General features: G+C 36.5%; 1 protein-coding gene across 1 annotated transcript in view; it reads left to right on the top strand.

Moving 5' to 3' along the window:
- The window catches only part of dgkaa (diacylglycerol kinase, alpha a), a 52,273-nt gene that overhangs the window by 2,561 nt on the left and 28,471 nt on the right, over positions 1–21,241 (top strand). The window contains exons 2-3 of the mRNA XM_055165805.1: positions 19,526–19,618; positions 21,034–21,110. Of these exons, the coding sequence (XP_055021780.1) occupies positions 19,543–19,618; positions 21,034–21,110 (153 nt within the window). The 5' untranslated portion in view covers positions 19,526–19,542. The remainder of the gene's footprint in view (positions 1–19,525; positions 19,619–21,033; positions 21,111–21,241) is intronic.

Below are 21,241 nucleotides of genomic sequence, written 5' to 3'. Positions count from 1 at the left end.
ACATGCATTCTTGCCTTCAGAGACACCTGACTTATAATCGGCCTGTTGGCCTCACCTGCTTTTCTCCATTAAGAAGTTTAAAACCATACTCTGAAATATTACAGCCAATGAAATAACAACAAGGAGACAAGTAGGTGGCGTACCAAAAAGGTACTTAGTGAGCCTTTAATGTTACCATGTAGTCTTTATACTAGGTCATTTGCATTTTTTCAGTAGGGCCTATTGATACCAACCTTGGTCTTGGGTTAACCATTTTGCCCACTTTTGTAACACTTTGGTCAACATGTGTAGTAAACAAGGTTTCAGTTGTACACAATCACAATTAAGGTTAGAAGTTAGGAGGGATAGGTAAAGATTCTGATGTAAAAAATAATAATAATAATAATTGTGACTATATACTTTCAGACAATGTTGAATGATAAAAATGTCTACACTAGTTTGTTTCATTTTACTGTCCATTCACTTTTTGTGTGATACTTGAACCTCCACATTAAAAGGCATATTTTAGCACATTTGTGGTTTTATTGCAAAAAATATTGTGAGGTGAGAATAAAATTGAAATATGAATTTTTCTCATCTCGCCCACTTTGACTAAATTACAATGGCAAGGAGTGCAAATCTTTATCAATATTCGTTCTGACTCATTAATTTGGTTTTGAGATAATAATCAGCTGTGCTTACAATACCTTGGTGGAACTTAAAAGTTGAGAGATATTTTCTTATATTATTTTCTTATATTATTTCTTATGTATTCTTATCTTATATTATTTCTTTATGTTTTATTTATTATTTTTAATCAGTTATTTTTCTATAATATTAATAGTTTTCTGATACACTAATTGTAAACTATTCTACTCTATATTTGCATAGCTTCAAAACAACAATTTCAGTATTATCTTCGAGAATAAACATTGTCCACCAATCTCCACTGAGGAGCATCAAAGGAAATTGATACCCCGATTAATCAATACTAAAACTAATATTGAAAATAGACATTTGTTTGAGCAAGTATCAGTACTGAAAAAAAAAATCACATAAATATGAAGAAGTTGGACATTTGTTAAATAGTTTTAGAGCAGTCATAATCAGTGGGTGCGGTCACATTTGGAACTGGGATTTGAATTGAACCCAGAAGTAAATGGGCTGGACTCGACTGGTACTAAATTAGGACTAGACCTGGAACAAGCCAAGTCCACATTAGGACTAACATGGTCTCAAACCAGAACTAAACCAGGAGAACAGTGAAAGCACCCCAAATTAGTATTGATACTTTGCATTGACATTACGCTGGGGGTGTTCTATATGTATGTCAATTGGTGGAATGCTCAATACACTGGTGATTCAATGTGCGCATTAGCAAAAACTGTGAAAAATGTTTTATTATAATCTGAAAAGTCAAGAAAAAATACAAAATAAATTTAAACAGCTCATTTTCAGGACCCTGTGATCAATAGCATTCATGATCCTGCTTAGGATTTACATTTTCAACAGAATGACTAATTAAAAAACTGCTAGTTATCTTGCGATGGCAATTTTACATGTGAAAGACTTGTTTGAGCGCACAGATCATCTTACCTGTTGTAGTTCCATCTAAGTCAGCTCTTTCTGGTCAAATTGTGTTAACCCTCTCCAGGCAGGCGTTGCAGATTTGCAACAGCTAAATGCCAATTACCTACTTACTCCAAATCCATATTTTATGAGCTTTTTTTTACTCAGGAGCCTTTTTTCCCCATCCATGCTGATAAATGGGGATGATGCACACTGTGCGAGAATGGCTACACACAAACGGCCTGCCAGAAGTGCAAAGTACTTTTGTTGTTTACAAAGGATAAAAATTGTTTCTTGGAGTACCACATGAAAAAGTGATGTTGTTCTGCCACTGTAAAGCTGTTACACTGTGCTTTATGTTTTCATTGTTATGAAAAGTGGTATACACATAAAGTTAGTGTTCATATCATTTTCAGTCTTTAGTGTTAATTTACCACACCACGCCAGTGCTGCAAATCTGAAAGATCCCAGAACACATTGGATGTGACGGTCTCTCTCAAAAAAAAAATCTGGATTGTATATTACTACCCCATATAATCATTTTACCCAAATATCAGATTTTTTCCTGTTACTAAAATTAAATTTGTTCCTGACAGGGTTAAAATAAAGCTCACATTAAGTCTAACTTGAGTAACAGCTTCTAACAGAGCAGTGCATACAGTTAGCTTCACACGCCCAGGCAATGTTGATGACATCAACTGCAAAGCATGAATAAGACCACATGGTAATAATAGCACTGTAACGTTTCTGGTTGAGGTTACGCCACAGACTCCATAGAGATGTTGCATTATCTTTATTATTCTACTGTACTGCACTGAACTTATCTAGCAAGCATCCCTGTCAAGTGTTTTTAATGTTCAAAAATGTATTGAAAAATTCACATTTTTACTGTTAGCAAGGTCACCACCTCTCCACAGGTCTGATTTGTAACTTGGCCTGCTTGTCTACATTGAAATTGGTCTATTGCCATACTGTTGAACATTTTATTCAAAGCGTTAACATTGCACTCGACACAAGCAGGTGACATACCCTCCAGCAGTGCGCTTTCAAAGAACGTACTATTGTTGTGTTGCAAATTCCATTCAGTTGTTCACAAAAATCTTTTAATTGGCATTGTGGTTATCAAAATCGGCAATGAACCTTTCAAAATCAAGTTTGACATTTTATTATCTTGACAGCAGTGGAACTAACTGACACATCTGATTAGTAATGTTCACAAGAAAACTCTGGTGTAATGGCATTTCTATTGTAATGTCATATTTGGCTGAACACCGCACAGATGAGTGGGCTCCCAACACGATTCTCTGTGAAAGCATCGGTGCGTGTCTGGGCAGGTCGTGAGGCTTTGTACTGAACCCTGAGTGATTTTATTCAAGGCGCCTCCACAAAACCATTACATAAGTCCAAGTCTGAGCTGTGTGATGATGGGCAGCACAAACAGTGGGTCTGCCTCGCCTACATTTTCCAAGAAGCGGGTGATTCATGCAGCGGTGAATGTCCTCGGCGTTTCACTTGTTTTGGTTTGTCTTCTGTTCCTTCACTCGCACCCACGGCTCTTGGCTCAGTTCCTCCATAGCCGGGCCCACGGGGAAGCCCTATAGTTTAAAGACTTGCTCATTTCAACTTCACTGCCTTCTCATTTTATGTTACTGCAGTTTCATATTGTATGAGTGATATTGTTCATGAGAGCAAGTAATATCGCACATATATTAGACAAAAATAGAATAATAAAAGATATGCACAATTAGAAAATTGTTTGATTATGTGATCTAAATTTTTTTCAGTCCACTTTTCTGTTTTAAAAATGTGAAAAACAGAACTAGTTCATTTTAAAGAGTCTGCAGTGTTCCATAGTTATTCCTCACTTACCTGATGCAGTCCGATCATTCAAATTATTTACTTTATATAAGTGCTTTTCACAGTTGTCAGATAATAGAGCGAAATTTGGCTTTTAATGATTATGGGACAATAAATATTACTGCAACTAATGACTTTCTTGGATACAAAGAGCAGGTTTATTTTGACCTCATGAGCTAATACAATATATCTGTCCTGGGGCAAGACATAAAAAAAAGACTAGTGATCACTGAAGTATGGCTGTATTTATCATTTTCGTGTACTCTGAGGATATTGCAGTGGTTGTGCTGAAGAATCAGGTTAGTCGTGACCTCAACTTGGGAAGGTCAAATGCAGCAGCAGCAGTGTGGGAGGGCCTTCTGCTGGGGAACACCAAGCTGTGCCTGGGCTTTCTGTCCTCCCCCTCTCTCTGCTCTCTATCACTCACTTTATCCATTTCCTCTCCTCTCTCTCTCTTTCAAAATCTCTATCCTCCCCTCGCCTTCTCCGTTTCCTTCCCCCTGTGCTTTCCTCTTGCTAACATTACCTTCCTCTGTCTCTGTTCCCCTTTGCTCTATCCATCTCTCCTTTATTTTTTGTCTCCCCTTTATCTTTCTTTTCTGTCTCTCCCTCTAACCCCTCTCTGTTTCTGTCTGTCTCCCTTTACCTTACCCTTTCTTTTCCCCTATCTCTCTTTTCTCTCTCTCTCTCTCTCTCTCTCTCTCTCTCTCTCTCTCACTCCCCCTCTCTTGCCTTCTGTTTCTCACTTTCCCTCCTCTCTCCCCTCCTCTCAGTCTCGCTCACTCTCTTACTCCCCCTTTCTCACCCTTTCCTGTCTGTCTTCTCTGTCTCCTTCCTCCCCTCCTCTCAGTGTCTTGCTCCTCTACCCCTCCTTTCATCCCTCCTTTCAGTCTCTCTCTCCCCTCCACCTGTCTTATTTCCCCTCCTCCTCTCCCCCTAATCTCTCCCCTCCTTTCAGTCTCTCTGTTTCTCTCTCGCCCCTCACTCGCTCCCTCCTCTCTGTCTACCCTTCATCTCCCCTCCTTTCACTCTCCCTTCTCCCCTCTCCTCTCCTCCCCCACTCTCTTTGTCTCTCCCACACTCTTTACCTGTTAGTCACCCGTTACAGAACAGCAGCTGTGAAGGGAAACTCTTTCCATAGCAACAACCCTGTCCTCCGTCTCCCTGATGTAATATGTACGCACTTCACTCAGGTCATTCGAGCTCAAGAAATGACTTGTCCACTTCACACAGTGTTCACAAAACCTCACCACACTTTTCCAACCACAGTACTGTAAAAATCACATCTTGGATTGCTTCAAATATGTTGCTCTAAGAAATAGGGTTGTCAGAAGTATCAAAAATCAAATACTAATTGATACAAAAATTACATAATTATATAATCAAAATTAGATACTTATTTAAGCAAGTATCAATACTGAAAAAACTGCGTACACTTTTCCTACACTTTTTCATTTTGAGTTTCATCAGAACTAATGTAAGATCACATGGTATAATAAACAAATACTATTATTTGCTTTAGTATCAAAAACAAGTTAAACAATTAAGTTCTATCAGGCAAATAAATGAATCGTAAAGAAGCACTATGTAACTTTTTTGGTGGGAGGCCAAACATCTGCTCGTCTCCGTGGAGATGTTATTGCTTTGCTTGGAATGCTCTGCAGAATGACATCAAACTTTTCCATCTTGTATCACTGACATGTGTTTTGTTTTTGTTTGTTTTTTTACTCAGAAATGCCTTGAAAAAACATTCTTACTACATTCTTACTATGAGGGGGGTCTCTTATTCACAGATCTGACATGTAACAACTTGGCTTTGTTGTGTTTCCATGTTTGTCTCCATGGCGATAGATTTGTTAAATGACACGCTGTGAAACATTTCCAAGCAAATCAATAAATAATGTCAAACTCCATGGAGATGTTATTGCTTTGCCTGGGATGTTTCACAGTATGACATTAAACAAATCCATCTCCACCAGTAAAGTGACATAGTGCATCTTTAACAATTTTTTTTTTTTTTTTTTTTTGCAGTACTCAGGTTAAATGTAAAAACATGCACAATGCAAATGTGTGAGAAGTGCAGGTTTCCTTGACTCAAGGCGTGGGCGTTACAGCAGCTTGCACAAACACATCGGCGCGGTAAAGGTCGGCCCTGAGGTACATGGACTCATTCTTGTAAAGAGGCTGTTTTATGGTTGGACCTGGGTGCAGCCTGACAACCATATACAGAGCCATATACACCTATACTGTCCTACTTACTTTTATCTTTTACTGTAAGATTTCAAACTGTATTCACAAGGGAACAATTAAAGATGCACTTTATAGCTGTTAGGGTGGAGAGTTTACCACGTGCTTGTCTCATGAAGGGATTATTGCTTTGAGTAGAATGTTTCACAACGCGGCATTAAACTTATATCTTGCATTTGTTCAATTACCAGTACAAAATACCCTGAAAAACATGTATTCTTAACATAAGCAGGCTCACCTCTCCACAGAGCTGACCTTTAACTTGCCTGGTAGTAGCACCTGCTTGTCTACATGGTGAGAAATAGCTCAAATGCCTTTTGTTTTTGTTTTTTGTTTTGTTTTTTTTAGAACATTCCAGGCAAAGTACTAAAATCACCATGGAGTTCCCTCTCTAAAAAGTTACATAGTGCACCTTTTAAACTAAACAAAAACAGGAGGAACAATGTGGGGCTGGGCAGTGCAGTTAATCATTGTGTTGAGACGTAGTGTTCCTTTCTCTCTTTTTTTACTGAAATTGAATTGTTTACATTTTAAATGATATTGTACATAATTCTACATAGGAATGGGTGACATATAGGTTCCATTATTAGTATCGGCCGATATCAATATTCAATACCAACGATGCGCTGTCTCCATGTGTCATTCCCACATTGTCCTCAGTGCATCTGATTTGTCTTTCTGGACAGATCCATGAGTAATAACGGAAATAGAATTGTTATATGGCTGTATGTTTACACAAACATGGACCAAATAATTTTAGATTCCAAATAAATACTTAGTTAATATTTTTATAAAAGTGAAAAATATTTTATATTGGTATTGGCAAACACCAATCCATATCAAGTATCAAGTATTCTAATGCAAATATCCTTTAATATCCGTTTCTTTAAAAAGCTATTCAATTAAGTTTCCCCATCTTAGTATACTGTTCAGCTCTACTCTGTGTCTGTTCTGGTTGTCAGTGCGTGTCAGTGGTCATCAGTTACAAAGGCTCATTCTGATGTCTATGGGAAAGTCTGCGGTCTGTTGCTATGTGGAGATCATGATTCTTCTATTGCTATTTACAGAGACATTAGCAGCACTAAGCTTTTATGGTTTCAACCTTTGTGGCACTGGTTCATTGCAGAGGTGGGCAGAGCCGCCAAAAATGTACTTAAGTAAGATTGAGGTTACTTCAAAATAATATTACTCAACTAGAAGTACAAGTAGTGGTCCAAGAAATTGTTCCATAGTGTCTGGATATAACCTCTGATTTATAATTAAGTTAAGTTAGTTCATTGGAAGGACTAAACATTCACCCATATATATCTGATCTTTTCAAAGCATGGACCACAAAAATGAGAAAAACAACTAAATCACATCTGAAGGAGTGGTGCAAGAACCACAAATGTGCAAATCATTTTATATTGTCAACATAAAGCTTTTGAAGCTTTTGTCACTTGTAGACTTCCTCATAGTGAGAAGAGCAACCAAAACTTTTATTCAAGCAAGACTACTGTTACACTGTAAAATATACGACACAAGTAGGAGTAATACTACAAAAAATACAAAAACTATTAACGTTATAAGCAAATACTATCCACCTCTCATACTGCTACTATTACTACTAGTAAAACTACAACTATGACTCCAACTACTACAACTATAATAACAACAACCACTACTACTACTACTGCAACTACAACTAGTACTACTAATAGTAAAACTACAACTACTACCAACACTACTACCACCTTTACTACTACTACTACTACTACTACTACCACCACTACTACTACTACTACTACCACCACTACTACTACTACCACTACTATTAAAGCATGTTTGAAATAGTTCTATCAATCTCCTTTATGATTCGGTTGGGCAGGTAGCAGTTCTTTACGGTGAGTGGTTTTGAGCTAAAGGTCACATGGTCTAAATTAAGCACTAACAAGCTCTTAACATTCCTCAAAGCGTTCTGAAATATTTATGCTGTTTCACTAATCACTTTTAGATATGCCCCATTGTTCTCAAAAGCACAGGAGTTACAGTGAAGGTGCATGATTGCATGTTTACAGATAAAAAAAAGAGCTCTATATGAGTTAAAGTGATTTTGAATCGCCATCTTCATTTGTGGTGGTTTCGTTTCATATCAAGGCGAGTGGGCAAGTTTTGCATCCTAGGGCACCTTCGTTTTTTATGGGGAAAAAAATCAGTTTCCCACGGCGCAAGTCCTTTTATTATTATTAAGTGTTCATTGGGATATTTTATATATTAGATATTAGCCATTTCTGAGTAATTGCAATATATTTTTCACATCTCCTAAGTCAAATGGTGGAGATCATACAAACATTCAAATACTGGTGTTTATTAACTGTTCCTGTTGGTTATTCATTCAGGATATTGGGAAGGGTTTGGTCAATCAATAAAAAATGCACCCATTAGCATTAGCAGCAATAGCAACAATGTTGCTAATGTACTAATATAAAGTGTAGCATATTCCACTTGAGCTTTGTGTGGGTAAGTTGGTTTTGCTAGATAGCATTAAAGGGCCCATATCAGGATATTTTCTGATGTTAGAATGTTCATTTCTCATCACAATTCCTGCGTATTTATTTAGGTTGAGTTCTTCTCGCAAATGGAAAACCACCTTGTGATGTCATGTGGTAATACGGGAAGTGTTTTGCTGTGTTTTTAAACTTCATACAGATTCACTAGAATAATTTGGATCATTTTGACCCTCTTTCCTGAAAAAAAGGTAAAAGGTAGCTGTTGACTTGAAAACTACTACTTCATGAGCTTTGAAGACATAGACAGACTAATACATAGTTACTCAAGCTGAATGAAACAAAACCCAACTCCAGGTATGTTTTTGAGGAGATAACAACATTCTTACATGGCTTAAAGCTCACACGAGTCAATTTTGCAGACTATAGGACATTTAGGTTAGCCAGGCTGGTTCCACCTAGTGCCTCTGCTCATTTTCATTTCTCTCCTGCGACTAGGTCAGAAATCAGAAAACACCCGACGGTTTGCAAAAACCCCAGAAGCTGAAGATGGCTCACCGGCCAATCAGCGAATAGCTGAACCAACCCGAGTTGCAATAGCAGACTGTATACATTATCCTCCTTTGGACTTCCTTTATCAAATAGAAACGAGAAGCATTTTTTATTGCACCTTTAATTCACAAGTTCACCTTGCAGAAATGACAATGATTGTTGACTTGCATGTTCACTCTCTGCTTTGTTTGCTTTTGTGCCAGCAATTACTTGGACGCCACTGAGCGTTCCAGTGCATTACACACATCACAACCAAATAGTAGTGTATTGTTATTTGTACTGCATATTTATTATCCACCAGTGAGATGCAGTTTTCTTTTTTAAGAGGAATTTCTTACCCTACCTTTAAGAAATTGCCTGTAACTACTTAGAAATGCAGATCTAATAAGCAGAAATCTATTGCTCTATCAAATCTACTTATATTAAATGTAATATTGAGATTTCTCTACTTAGGGTTAGTTCTACAGATGTATTGTTTTGTATTGTTTGTGTTTGCCACTGGGGGACACCAGGGAAACCACTCTGCTCCACTCTCCGTGCAAATCATTATCTAATCAGGAAGTGAAGAATCCGATTACAGATTGACTGGAGATCCTGCTAAACAACAAATATGATGATCTTATTGGACAATCTCATCCCAGGATCATCACTTTGTCCCAAACAGAAGCTGATGTTAGATTATAGATTAATTACTGTCTTACTGTTGATTTTTTTAAATGTTCCCTTGGTCAGCTTCATGCCAGCTATTTTGGTGGTGCCCTGTGAGGTGACTACTGTTTTGATCTTGGGCTAGGGATGGGCGTAAAGATGTACTAATCCAGTTTTTTCAGTTCCAACATTGATACTTTGCTGTTAAGTATCTAGGGACAGAATATTAGTTAACAGTTAACTTATCACACAAGAGATCATGTTATGTTATGTCATTGTCATTTATCCTTCAAATCACTACTGTACAGCTTTGTATGAATATAGGTTCAAACATTACGAGACATTCTAGGCCAAAATCTGCCTGTAAATGGTCTTATTATGTCCAATTAAAGACCCATAATCACAATATTGGCTTAATCAATCTCATGGTGCCAATACACGATCCAGGTAATGGTGAATACGTGAAGAATAAGTGAACACCTAGAAGGGTAATATGGCAAAAAATGTAATCAGTTTTTTTTCCTTGATATATAGATCTTTATTTTAGTTTTCAGTGTTGAGTTCATGTGCAATACGGACTTCCATTTACTCTATGTCAGATTCTTTTTTCAAGCAGTGAGCAGTCAAAACTGTCAGGTATGAAAGCAAAATTAACTTTGGTCTGAAAAAAAGAAAGTTAGAAAAAATTTTCAGAAGACCTCATGACTGGACTCATCAGTGGACTAAGACAAACTTCATATCAGTGGCATTTAATAAATTTCTTTCCTAATGGTCCAAACACTGCTCAGAATCTGTTACCTTGAAGCAGGTTTTAAAGTGGGCTCCACTAAATGTAACATTAAAATATTACAAATGATTTATTCACATCCATGTAACAGATTGCCATAGGCTACAAATATTATGCAACTTGTCAATCATTTTCTTTCTATTCTTCTTTTTTATTATTCCATCTTAAATACATTTTTATCAGTCATTGAGTTTTGTTATCACAGTTAGTAACTAATGCTTCCTTTATTAATCTACAATGGCAAAAACCAACATTGTTTATATGAATTCAAATCTTGCAATAAGGAAATGAGTAACTTCTCCAATCCCCATCTATAAAAATCATACCTGTCAGCTCTATTGTTGATTTTTATGTATTTCCTGGTTGGATTTTACCTCACACCGCAGCAAACGAGCAGCTTGGCAATGACCTTTTGAGGGATTTAAGTGGGGACAGAGTGGCCTGAAGTGGAGAGAATGCAGCCTAATTATGTGCACCTATTACAGACTGACTTTTACTTAGTCGGATGTCTAGTGCTGAGTTTACAGTGTGTGTGCAGGCAGTGTGTGTAATATGAAGCCCCCCTCTATGAGGCAACACATATATATCTCACAGCATTATCAAAGGCAACGTAAAGACAGCTTTTGTACTGCTTTGGTTCTGGTTGGCCAAAGTTTTAAAAGTTTGATCAAAGTTTAAAAAATTATTAATTATTTCGCAATCAGAGAGAAATGTGCTAAAATGTGTCTATAAATGTATTACCTATACCTATACCAGACCTATACTGCAATATCGACTTTTCAGAGCTTTTTATCATGTTATAGTTGTTTCCTTTTCTCATTTACCCTCTCAAAGTTGTATTTGGAGTGATTTGTGCATGTTTAAGTGATCTTTGATCACTTATTTTCAGGATGCCATATTGGTCAATTGAGTACTCGACCCCCACTTTTCACCCACATCGGCATACACCTACTGCTCTGTACTTACTTTGTTCTCCAATTTTTATCTGTGCTACACATAGGGTTCAGCAGCGTTGCATAGTCATTTTTGTGCAAATGGGGGGAAAAAATCCACTACGGTATAAAAATATGTTCATATTACATTCATTTGAAATATGAATTTTGTTTTATTAGTTTTGCTGAGTTTAGAATTATTCAAAACCTATGATTCCAAAAATTTAATTAGCATATAATTTATCTAGAAATATAATGCTGTACTGAAACAATTCAATGTACCATGAAAGAACCATCATAAATCTAGACTAGGCCAGGATTAAACCAAGATTAAAACAAGTCCAAATCAAGCCTAAAACAGGAATAAACCTAGAACATCTTGGCACATAAACAATGATACAAAAATACAATACAATAATACAACAAAAATTATGTAATTAAAGTAATTTGCAACTATGTATACATCTTTTACTGAAATGAAATGACATCCAGAAGATCATGTTCTAATATAATGTTTTGTGAGTTTATAAATCAATAGTTCCTTACCTTGATATAAAAATATATTTTGTTTTCCAAGTGCAATGTCTTAATAATGGGCAGACATCTTGTTTGCCTCTTATGCATTATACATTAAAATTAAGAGTGCATTCACTATCTCCCCTCATAGAAAACATTACCGCCAAATGCATAGGTCCTTCCTGTTTTTTCTTTTTTTTTTTTTTTTTACTTTTGTTGTTTCTTCTTGACGTTGCTATTCCACATTAGACTCTGCCGTGAATGAAAAATCGATGAGGCGTAAACATACTTGAGTTGTGTTGTCCAAAACACTATTGTAAAGCAAGTGCATGTAGTTTTAAAAGGTCCATTATATCAGGCCTAATGCGAGCAGAGTGCCTCCTAATGCTATTATGGAACTGATAGCACTCACAAACATTCCACTACAATTCAACACCTCTGTCAGTCTCTATGCACATTATTTAAAGCTCCACTGTGTAGCTTTTCTAGTAGAGGTTGTTCTTGCTTTGCCTGAAATGTTTCACAGTATTGTATGGCATTATATCTATAACTTGCATTTATTCAATTTCAGGTGTTTCTGTTGCTTAAACAAATACATTGGGAAACATGAATTCTTAGTTTGAGTGGGGTCGCCTCTCCACAGATCTGACCTGTAACTTGGCCTGGTGGAGTAACCTGCTTGTCTCCATGTAAGATGAGGAGATAATGCTTAATTCTAACCTGTGGAACATTCCAAGCAAAGCAATAACATGAAGACAATCAGGTGGAGGAAGTGTAACCGGAAAAGTTACATAGTGGATCTTTAAATGTTTCATTTGGGTTATTGCCTTTCCTTTTTCATATTAGTAATAATTTATTAGACTTCTCTGGATAGTCAATGTTGCTTTACTATTTGTTGCATTATTCATTTCTGCTCTGTCTGACTGATCAATGCAATTGCATAGTTACACTATATATTAACCATAGACTATATGTACAGTTTATTGGCAGATGTGCAGAAGTGTTTTGCTTAAGGACACAACAGCAGCATTATTGATACTTTGCAGTGACATCATGCTGGGGGGTATTCAACATGTATTTCTATTGGTGAAATGTTCAGCAGTTACCATGGTGACACAATGCACACATTAGCAAACACTGTCAAAAACTTTTTAAGATTATCTGAAAGCTCAAGAAAAAAATACAAAATGGATTTAAACAAAAGATTTTCAGGAGTTTCTGATCAATATGAGTATTCATGATCCTCTTTAGAAGTTTGAGTTTTCAACACAAAAGCGAAGAGACTAAATCAAAAACTGTTGTAGTTTCAGCTAAATCAGCTCTTTCTGGTCAGGTGGTGTTAAACAAAACTCAGATTAAAGTCTAGTTTGAGTACCATAGCTTCAGACAGAGCAGTGCCTTCGGTGTACCCAAGAAAATTTTGATGACATCAGCTGCAAAGTATCAGTAGAGGCCAAACATATTTCCCCTTTGAGCTACAGATGCTTGCTTTGTTTTTTACTTTATTTTTTGGCTGTAACACAAAACCACTTAATGCATTGTATCATACCATATATATTAACTTGATTTACAAAGCACTTAAAAGTTTACCAGTTGGCCAAAGTACATTAAATTGTCAGTGAGGTTTTGAGTGCATAATGGCATATTGTACACTAAAGGCTGGGAAAATATTCTTATAATGTTTAAAAAAAAAATCTTGTAATAAAATAATTTCCTCTCTTATCATACCAAATCTTCATTTTATTTATTATAGTGGATGTCATGATGATTAATTAAGACGTTGGCACCTCCTCCTCACCGTAGATTATAGAATTGATCCCCAAACATCGTAGGGCATTTCTGTGTGTAGTTAAATAATATATAATACATTTTATTTATTGAGACTTTGCAACTGATGTTATCAACGTTCCCTGGGAGTTTGAAGCTAGCTGAGGCACTGCTCTGTCTGAAGCTTTGTTAGGCTTAAGTTTGAGCTTTATTTTAAAACAGTCTGACCTGAGAAAACTGTCTTAGCTGGGACAACAGGTGAGTATATTTGGGGACCATAACATAAACATAAACCTCTCTTTACTCTTATACTACTTCTACTTGCTTACACACTACATCTCTTCCACTTACACTGTTCAGCTCAACACATACACACTATAACTGCACACAACACATCTCTTCTCACGCACAACACATCTCTTCATTCACAATACATTTCTTTTTCTTTCATACTATTAATTATGTGTGGTGCCACATGTGTAGTGTGTGAGTGAGAGAGAAAGTGATTGTGAGAGAGAGAACACATGCATGCATCTGGAGAGAATAGTCAGCAGAAGAAGAGTTGTGGGAAACCAGATGTCATGGACACAGGAGCCACGATAAGCTTGTCAGAGCAGTAAGTTTAATATTGCTAAGGCAACAAAGTGCACCTTTTAAGATTATTTACTTATTTGGAAATCAGTTCCTTATTTGATGGCAGAGTACCAAATTAAAAAAAAGATTGGTTCTGACCATAGACTGAATACACCATTCAAAAGTAGGTTTGGAATGTGGTTTCATTGACAGTTTAGCTTTATTCTTTTAACGTGATGCGGAAGTGTAGAGCACTGGGCAGATGGTGGGATAGATGGATGACCACTATAGCCTATCTCAGCACTCCCCATATTGGAGATCACCTCCCAGTCCCTGGCACCGAGTCTTGTGTTGCGTGTGCTCCTTTTGCCATGCTTAAGAAGCTACTCTCACTTCAGTCCAGGTGGGGAATGAAGCACCACAGCTTGCTCTCCGGAGTGAGTCAGTCACAGAGTAGTACCCGCCAGGTGAGAGTGTGCCCCAGGCCCGCTGAGCCAGTGAGCTAGTGCAGCTTTCACTGGCCTCTGCTCGGTCTCAAAAAGGGAACCGCAGACAACAATCTCACATTTCATTTGGTACTCTGCTCTTGCTAAAGTTTGCATGGTGTCACCATGGTAACTGCTGAACATTAGACCATAGAGATAGATTTAGAACACCCCCAGCTTGATGTCACTGCAAAGTATCAAAAAGCACTTGTCAAAGTGCCCAATCACAATGTGCAGGACAACGACTTAGCAAGATTGCACCTTCTCTTGTCTATGTAGGCTTCCTGTGTTTCTCTCAACTTAACCAAGCGCAAAACATGCACACTCGGCTAATCCTGCAGGTAAGTCCTTCTGACCGTGAACCTATTGCACAAGATCTAAAGAAGGGTCCCCAGACGCCGATCTGCGCCCACCCGCTGCTCAGACAGGTTTAACCTGTGTGTGTATTGAAGAATAAGTGAAATGCAGAGGACAAATTTCCCTAGGTAATACAACCTTTCCTTCATAGCATAATGTAAATGCAGGACACATAAAGAAACATTATGGTTATATTATCTGGAAGTAGGTGATAAACTGTCTCAAAATAGTTGCAAAAGATATGCAAAATATATGAAGTATGCTGTCTGTACTGAAACTTTAATACTAAAGAGGCACAAAAAGGCCTAGTAAAAAGAAAATAAACTTGCAGTGTATCATTCAAAATCAAATGTCATAACATGACATGACATTTTGCACTTCTGTGTTTTATCTTGAAGATTACAGTAGCTCAGGGGTTAAGAATGCTGATGTTCTATCCTTGGGTGAGATACCTCATCCATCTATGAATGTAGTGTGGGGGAAAAGTGTTTGTCATGATGATTTTTTTTTTCTTTAATTTATAAGTTTTCAATACAAAACCTCTTCTACCTACTTCTGGCTATGAACTAGCAGAGTAATGCATAAAATAGTTGTATTATTATATAGTTAACATTACTTATCTTCAATGTAAATTTTTTGCATACTCAACATAAAAAATAGCAGTCATTATGAGTCATCTTTATCATGATTATGTTGATATTGGATGGAAATGGCTTATTGAAAAGATACTACTTCCTGATATTACATCCATTATAGAAATAAACTTTATCATAACTAATTGCCACCAGTCCAAACACTATAACAGCTTCTTCTCTACCTGCCTAATTGTTTTGGACAAGACAAAAACATGTATTTGTGTTCCTGTCAATAGCAGATCACTCTCTTGTTCACACTGAAGTATTTTTAGTGAAGCAATTAGCCGTGAGTGTGCTGGAGAGGCACACTTACGAATCATCACATTGTAATATCCCCCACAGTCTATGTGCTCTTGAGGTGCGGTCTGACATTTCAAAAGTCTTCCTTGTTTTGTCAGGGGCAGTCCCTTCAAACCACTGTGACCACACAAGCTGTAACGTTTGTTTCTGTCGTTGTATATTTTAAAGCTCTTTTGCAGAAATAATCTCTCTGCAGCAGCACATGTGTTAAAATCACTTACAACTTGAGATTGTTTTAATTACTGTAATTTAGATGTATTCACTTTTTGTATATGGGTTTCAGAATGATGACATATTTTGACTGTTGCCATAGAAATTTAAAACTAAAATATTATATCTTTTGAAAAATGTCACATATAACTGGAAGCTGAAACCTGTAAATATGTACCCCAATCTATTTCTTAAATAGAGGTTATTTTGTAAAATGTACTTTTTGGAGCTTCCATCTTATAATATTATTCCCTCAAAAACAGCCTGAAGAGCTTTTATAAATCTTCCATGCACGTTTGAGTAATCTAGCGATCTCTCCTGGCCCCGATTTGAACCCTCCTCACAGTTAACAGTACAATCCTATTCAAGGTTCAACCCACAAGCCTATGTCACCTTTGCTTCCGCACAACCATTTTCCATAAATATACAAAAGCATGATACAAAACAATACACTACAGCATCACAAACCTGATGTGATGTGCAGTAGTTTCATTAGCAGAACACATACCAGTTGTAATGTGATAGCGCTGTGAAGGGGGATTGACTTTGCACAGGGAGCAAAGGAAACCAGTGTATTAAATTTGTTGATACGTTGTTCAGCCAGTGTTACATTAGATATAATGTTTGTGACTAAAGTGAGATTTTCATAGAAAATGGATAACAGAAGGATTGGCCTCACATCAATAATTATATCATGTAACCATTGCATTTACACCACAAAAGAATGATTCTATTGATTTTGTATCCGTTTTATATTTTGCTCTCTTTCTATATATGTGTGTGTGTGTGTGTGTGTATATATGTATATATATATATATATATATATATATATATATATATATATATATATATATATATATATATATATATATATATATATATATATATATATATATATATATACAGAATGGATACATATATTTGCCACAGCAGAGCATATGAGCCTCTTGTTTTGGTTGACTTGTGCAGTGTGGTGGGCCATTTCAATTTGACCTCATTACATTGAATTCAGACCTGTCCTATTGACAATCTGACAACAATAATGAATGAATACTTTCCCCCACCTGCTCCTCCTTTTCGTCATTGGTCTCTGTCCTGGTCTATGTAGTGAAGTAAGTGAAGATAAGATTGGTTTCCTCTTTAAAAAGCTGTTAATTAAAAGTGATAAAATAAAAATTGTTTTTATTGTTTCCCATATTGCCTCTGAGGATGGATTTTCTTTCCATGATTTATGTTTTCATAATAGAAGTCTGCATATTTTATACACACACCCAGAGAAAACTGAAATATGAACTGCAATAAGTAATAATAGAATGCCAAGTATTTCAGAACTTGTTTGTACTGTAGGTTTTATACTTAATAATTTATTAAATATCTGTCATATTTAACTTAATAAGACATATTTTGTTGTGTACATTTCTTAAACGTTCTATATTATGTAAAAGTGATTCTTGTAAGCTTTAAGTCATGTTATAGTGCTATTACCTCCTCAGAAACATACCTGGAGTTGTGTTTTGTTTTGTTTGAGTAATCCTGGATTATTAGTATGTCTGCATCTCCAAAGCTCTATTCCTATACACTGTGAGGTCAAATAGTGTTTTTTTTGTTTGTTTTTTTAAGAAAAGAACTCATCATTAATATGCAGGGTTTGAATGTTGAAAATGTGTTAATGAAACAAAACACTACTCCAGGTATGTTTTTGATGAGGAAACAACATTATAGATCAGAAAATAGTGCAATTGTAAATTAATGCAATTTTGATTTGATTGAGTTTAGTCTTGCAGCTATGACACTGATCTATGGATGTGTGAGTGCTTGTCTTGTCACTATACTAAGATTTTAAACCTGATTTGGATGCCAAGACTAAGATTTGGTTTCAGCACAGATTTCAATACCACTAAACAATCATTTTATTGTTATATAGAATAGTAGTAGTTTCTTACACTAGTTCTGATATAAATCTAGACCAATCTAAAACTATTCAGGAAATACTTGTACAAATGACTAGAAAAGTCCTATATGGAAAGGTTGTCAAAGGTGTTGTAAATCAAAAAATCTATCTCGTGAGATTTAAGATATGACGTGCCTTGCTCAAGCTCTGGAAAGTTGCATATCTTTGAGCAGCTGTAGCTAAAAGATTCCTCCACATAGAGCACACATATTCAGACAGAGGACACTTTAAATTCTGTCCCAGTTTATTTCATAGTGATAGGACCAATATTGATGCAAATAATTAGTGCTAATGTTGGTTAAAAAAGATAGAAGAAAAGAAAACTATTTCACAATCTATTTGATCTTATAATCAAATATACATGCATCTAATTCACCTGCAGACAGCAGTGCTTGTCACATTTAAAAATTATTTGAAAACGACCCACAAAGAGATATTCAGGTCTTTTTCTTCCATAATAACTTAGTTTAAAGTGAGAAAGAAGAGAGAAGCACCTCTGCTCTGTCTGTGTCCTTCTGCACCGTGTGCGTTAGAGCAGCAGAGCGGAGAGGAGCTGGAGTGACACAGAACAGAAGAGCAGATACAGTTTTGTCTAATCATTTAAATGATAAAAATTAAGTTTAATAACATACTGTAGGCCTATATTGAGAATATAATAATAATAATCAGTAGTGTTGCATGGGGAACTGGTGTTTAAAGGTTGTAAAATACATCAAAATGAAAATGTTTTAATTTTAGTCATTTTTATAACTCTACCAACACATAAAACCCATTCACAATATATAAAGAAATTACACCAATTAAAAATCATGAGACCAAAATTGTGAATTCATCTGATTATTGTAAATAATGTAATATTTGATCTCATGTCTCGTCTCATCTTGTGAAATTTCTGAAAATGACATTCTGCTGCCTAGGTGTTTTGGGTCTCTAGTATTGAAAACATATTTGATATTTTCATATCGTGACAACACTAAATATATGACTTACTGCTCTCATATAGTCTAGTCTTCATGAGTATCAAATATTATCCTCAAATATTCCTGAACAGGCTCAGACATGTCTCTCTTCGGACTGTATTTGTCGGTTCAAAGTGATTTCCTGATGTTTGTGGGAGTCACTCTCTCGCTCACAGCAACACTTTTTTCCTGTGCTCTAAAGGGACTTTAAATGCACCCACTCTTTCTCTCTCTCCCCCTCCTCTCCCTCTCGCTTTCTGTTTTGTCTAGATCAGTTAAGTAGCAGCACCACCCCACCTCCACCCTACCTCCCTCTTTCCCTCTCTCTTTTAGTTTGTAGATAAGTTAAGTGCCCCCCCCGTCTCTGTCTCTCTCTCTCTCTCTCTCTCTCTGTCTCTCTCTCTCCCTCTATCTCTCTCCCCCTCTCTCATCTCTCACTTTCTGTTTTATATATCAGTTAAGAGGCAGTATCTCTTTCCCTCTCCTCCCTCGCTCTCTTCACTCCCCCTCTCTCCCTTTCTCTCCTTCTGTCATCTCTCTGTCTCTTTCGGTTTTGTAGATCAGTTAAGTGGCAACATGCCGCCTCTCTCTCCTTCCTTCCCCCTCTTCCTCTCATCCCTCTCTCTTTCGGTTTTGCAGATCAGTTAAGCAACAGCATGCCCCCCTCTCTCCCCTCCCTCTCTCCCTCTCTCATCCCTGTCTCTCTGTTTTGTAGATCAGTTAAGCGGCAGCATGTCCGCCCGCGCAGACTCGGAGGTGAAGGAGCTGAGCCCGGTCGACTTCATACAGCTGCAGCAGTACATCGAGTGTGAGTACAGAACAACAGAACATGTGGGCACTGTCTCCTCCCCCTCAGCGCTTTCACTACAAATATATATATATATATATGTATCACACAAGTTAAAATTAAACTGCAGAAAGTAATATATATAAACATATTCTTGATACTTGTAGCTTTGACATGTCTGCTATTCATGTCAAAGAAAACATTTATCTTAAAGCCCCAGTATGTAACTTCTTAGCCACAAGCATGTTTTTTCTTTATGGGTGTTTAAATTGCACTGAAAAACATAGAAAAACATATGTCCTATCTGTGAGCAGGCTTGCATCTCCACAAGCCTGACTGCTATTTGGGCCTCCTCTTGCTTGTTTCCAAGTAATTGCTGTTCCTTTGGCTATAATATTCCACACTATGGAATTAAACTTATCTGTCTCCATGGAGAGTGTCCTGAAATATGGTTTTAACTTTTTATTTCCATTGAATCATGGAGCTGACTTTCCATCCCCAGAAAGTTATATACTATCTTTAATTTCTTTCTACTCAAATCAAGATAGCATATCATTAATTTGCTGTTAACACTCAAGTTTCTCACTTTCTGTAGATTTCCAGGTTTGGTAATTTAAGAGTCTACTATTTGTTAGATATGACTGAAACTTTACAATGAATAAGCACAATTACTGAACCAAAAAGAATGAACTTCTGTATAGTCGTGTTACCCATTTTTTTAACACCTCACTAACTTCTGTATTTTTATAATTTTAATCACAATACTACTGTGGTGAACTAGTTCAAGTAATTTTATTCTAAAAGTTACACGCTCTGCAAAGTGCAAAAGTTTATGTTATCATTTCAGTAATTACACATTAGGCTATATGTTGTAATTCAGAGCAAATGCATTGTTAGACCATAAATAGACCTTGTGTCCTGCGTTTACTGTGGTGGAAGTAACATGTTGTTTTGTGAGCCCATGTGGATTTATGCAGCAGATCTCCCCTGTGACCCCCTCCTCTCTGTGGTCGGGTTGTCATGATATAATGTCAAAGTCAAGGTTGATAATAAGGAAAAGACTCAATACCCTATAGTCATTTTTGTGCCATAATTGTACTAAAAACATTACTTGTTTAGACAACTGGCAGTTAGTTGTTAACAGAAAATAACATTTGGTCTTATACTAGTTCTGATATACTAGTAGATCAAGATCAGTGTACCTCAAACTATTGAGTATATGTATTATTTTGAGACAAATATATTCATTTTATGTCCTCCTTTGGATTCATCATTATTTATAATTTGCTTATTCATGGTTTAGCTTCATTTTAGATCTGATTTAGCCCTAATTTAGGCCTGATATTGTCCAAGTTTAGACCTGCTAGTATTCTGAACTTCTAACCATTCTATTCAGGACACTGATTTTTGAAAATATGTATTTCCCTTGGCTATAGACTGCAGCTTGAAGGTGAAGGATGTGCTCCGAGAGTTTGACCCAGATGGCAGCCTGGCGCGGCATAGACATGGAGAGGTAAGGCTGAGCAAATATGATAAAAATATCTACTTGTGATATTTGTGGATATTTGTACACTGGAATTGTGAGTAGGTTTGTGAAAATACACAATAGGAGACTGTTAACTATATCTTGATGAAGATATATCA

The sequence above is a fragment of the Boleophthalmus pectinirostris genome, unplaced genomic scaffold, assembly GCF_026225935.1.
Source record: "Boleophthalmus pectinirostris isolate CB_2022bp ecotype Guang Dong unplaced genomic scaffold, ASM2622593v1 HiC_scaffold_8, whole genome shotgun sequence".
In the NCBI taxonomy this organism is placed as follows: Eukaryota; Metazoa; Chordata; class Actinopteri; order Gobiiformes; family Gobiidae; genus Boleophthalmus; species Boleophthalmus pectinirostris.
The sequence above is the reverse complement of the archived record's forward strand: the minus strand, read 5'-3'. Positions and strand labels throughout refer to the sequence as shown.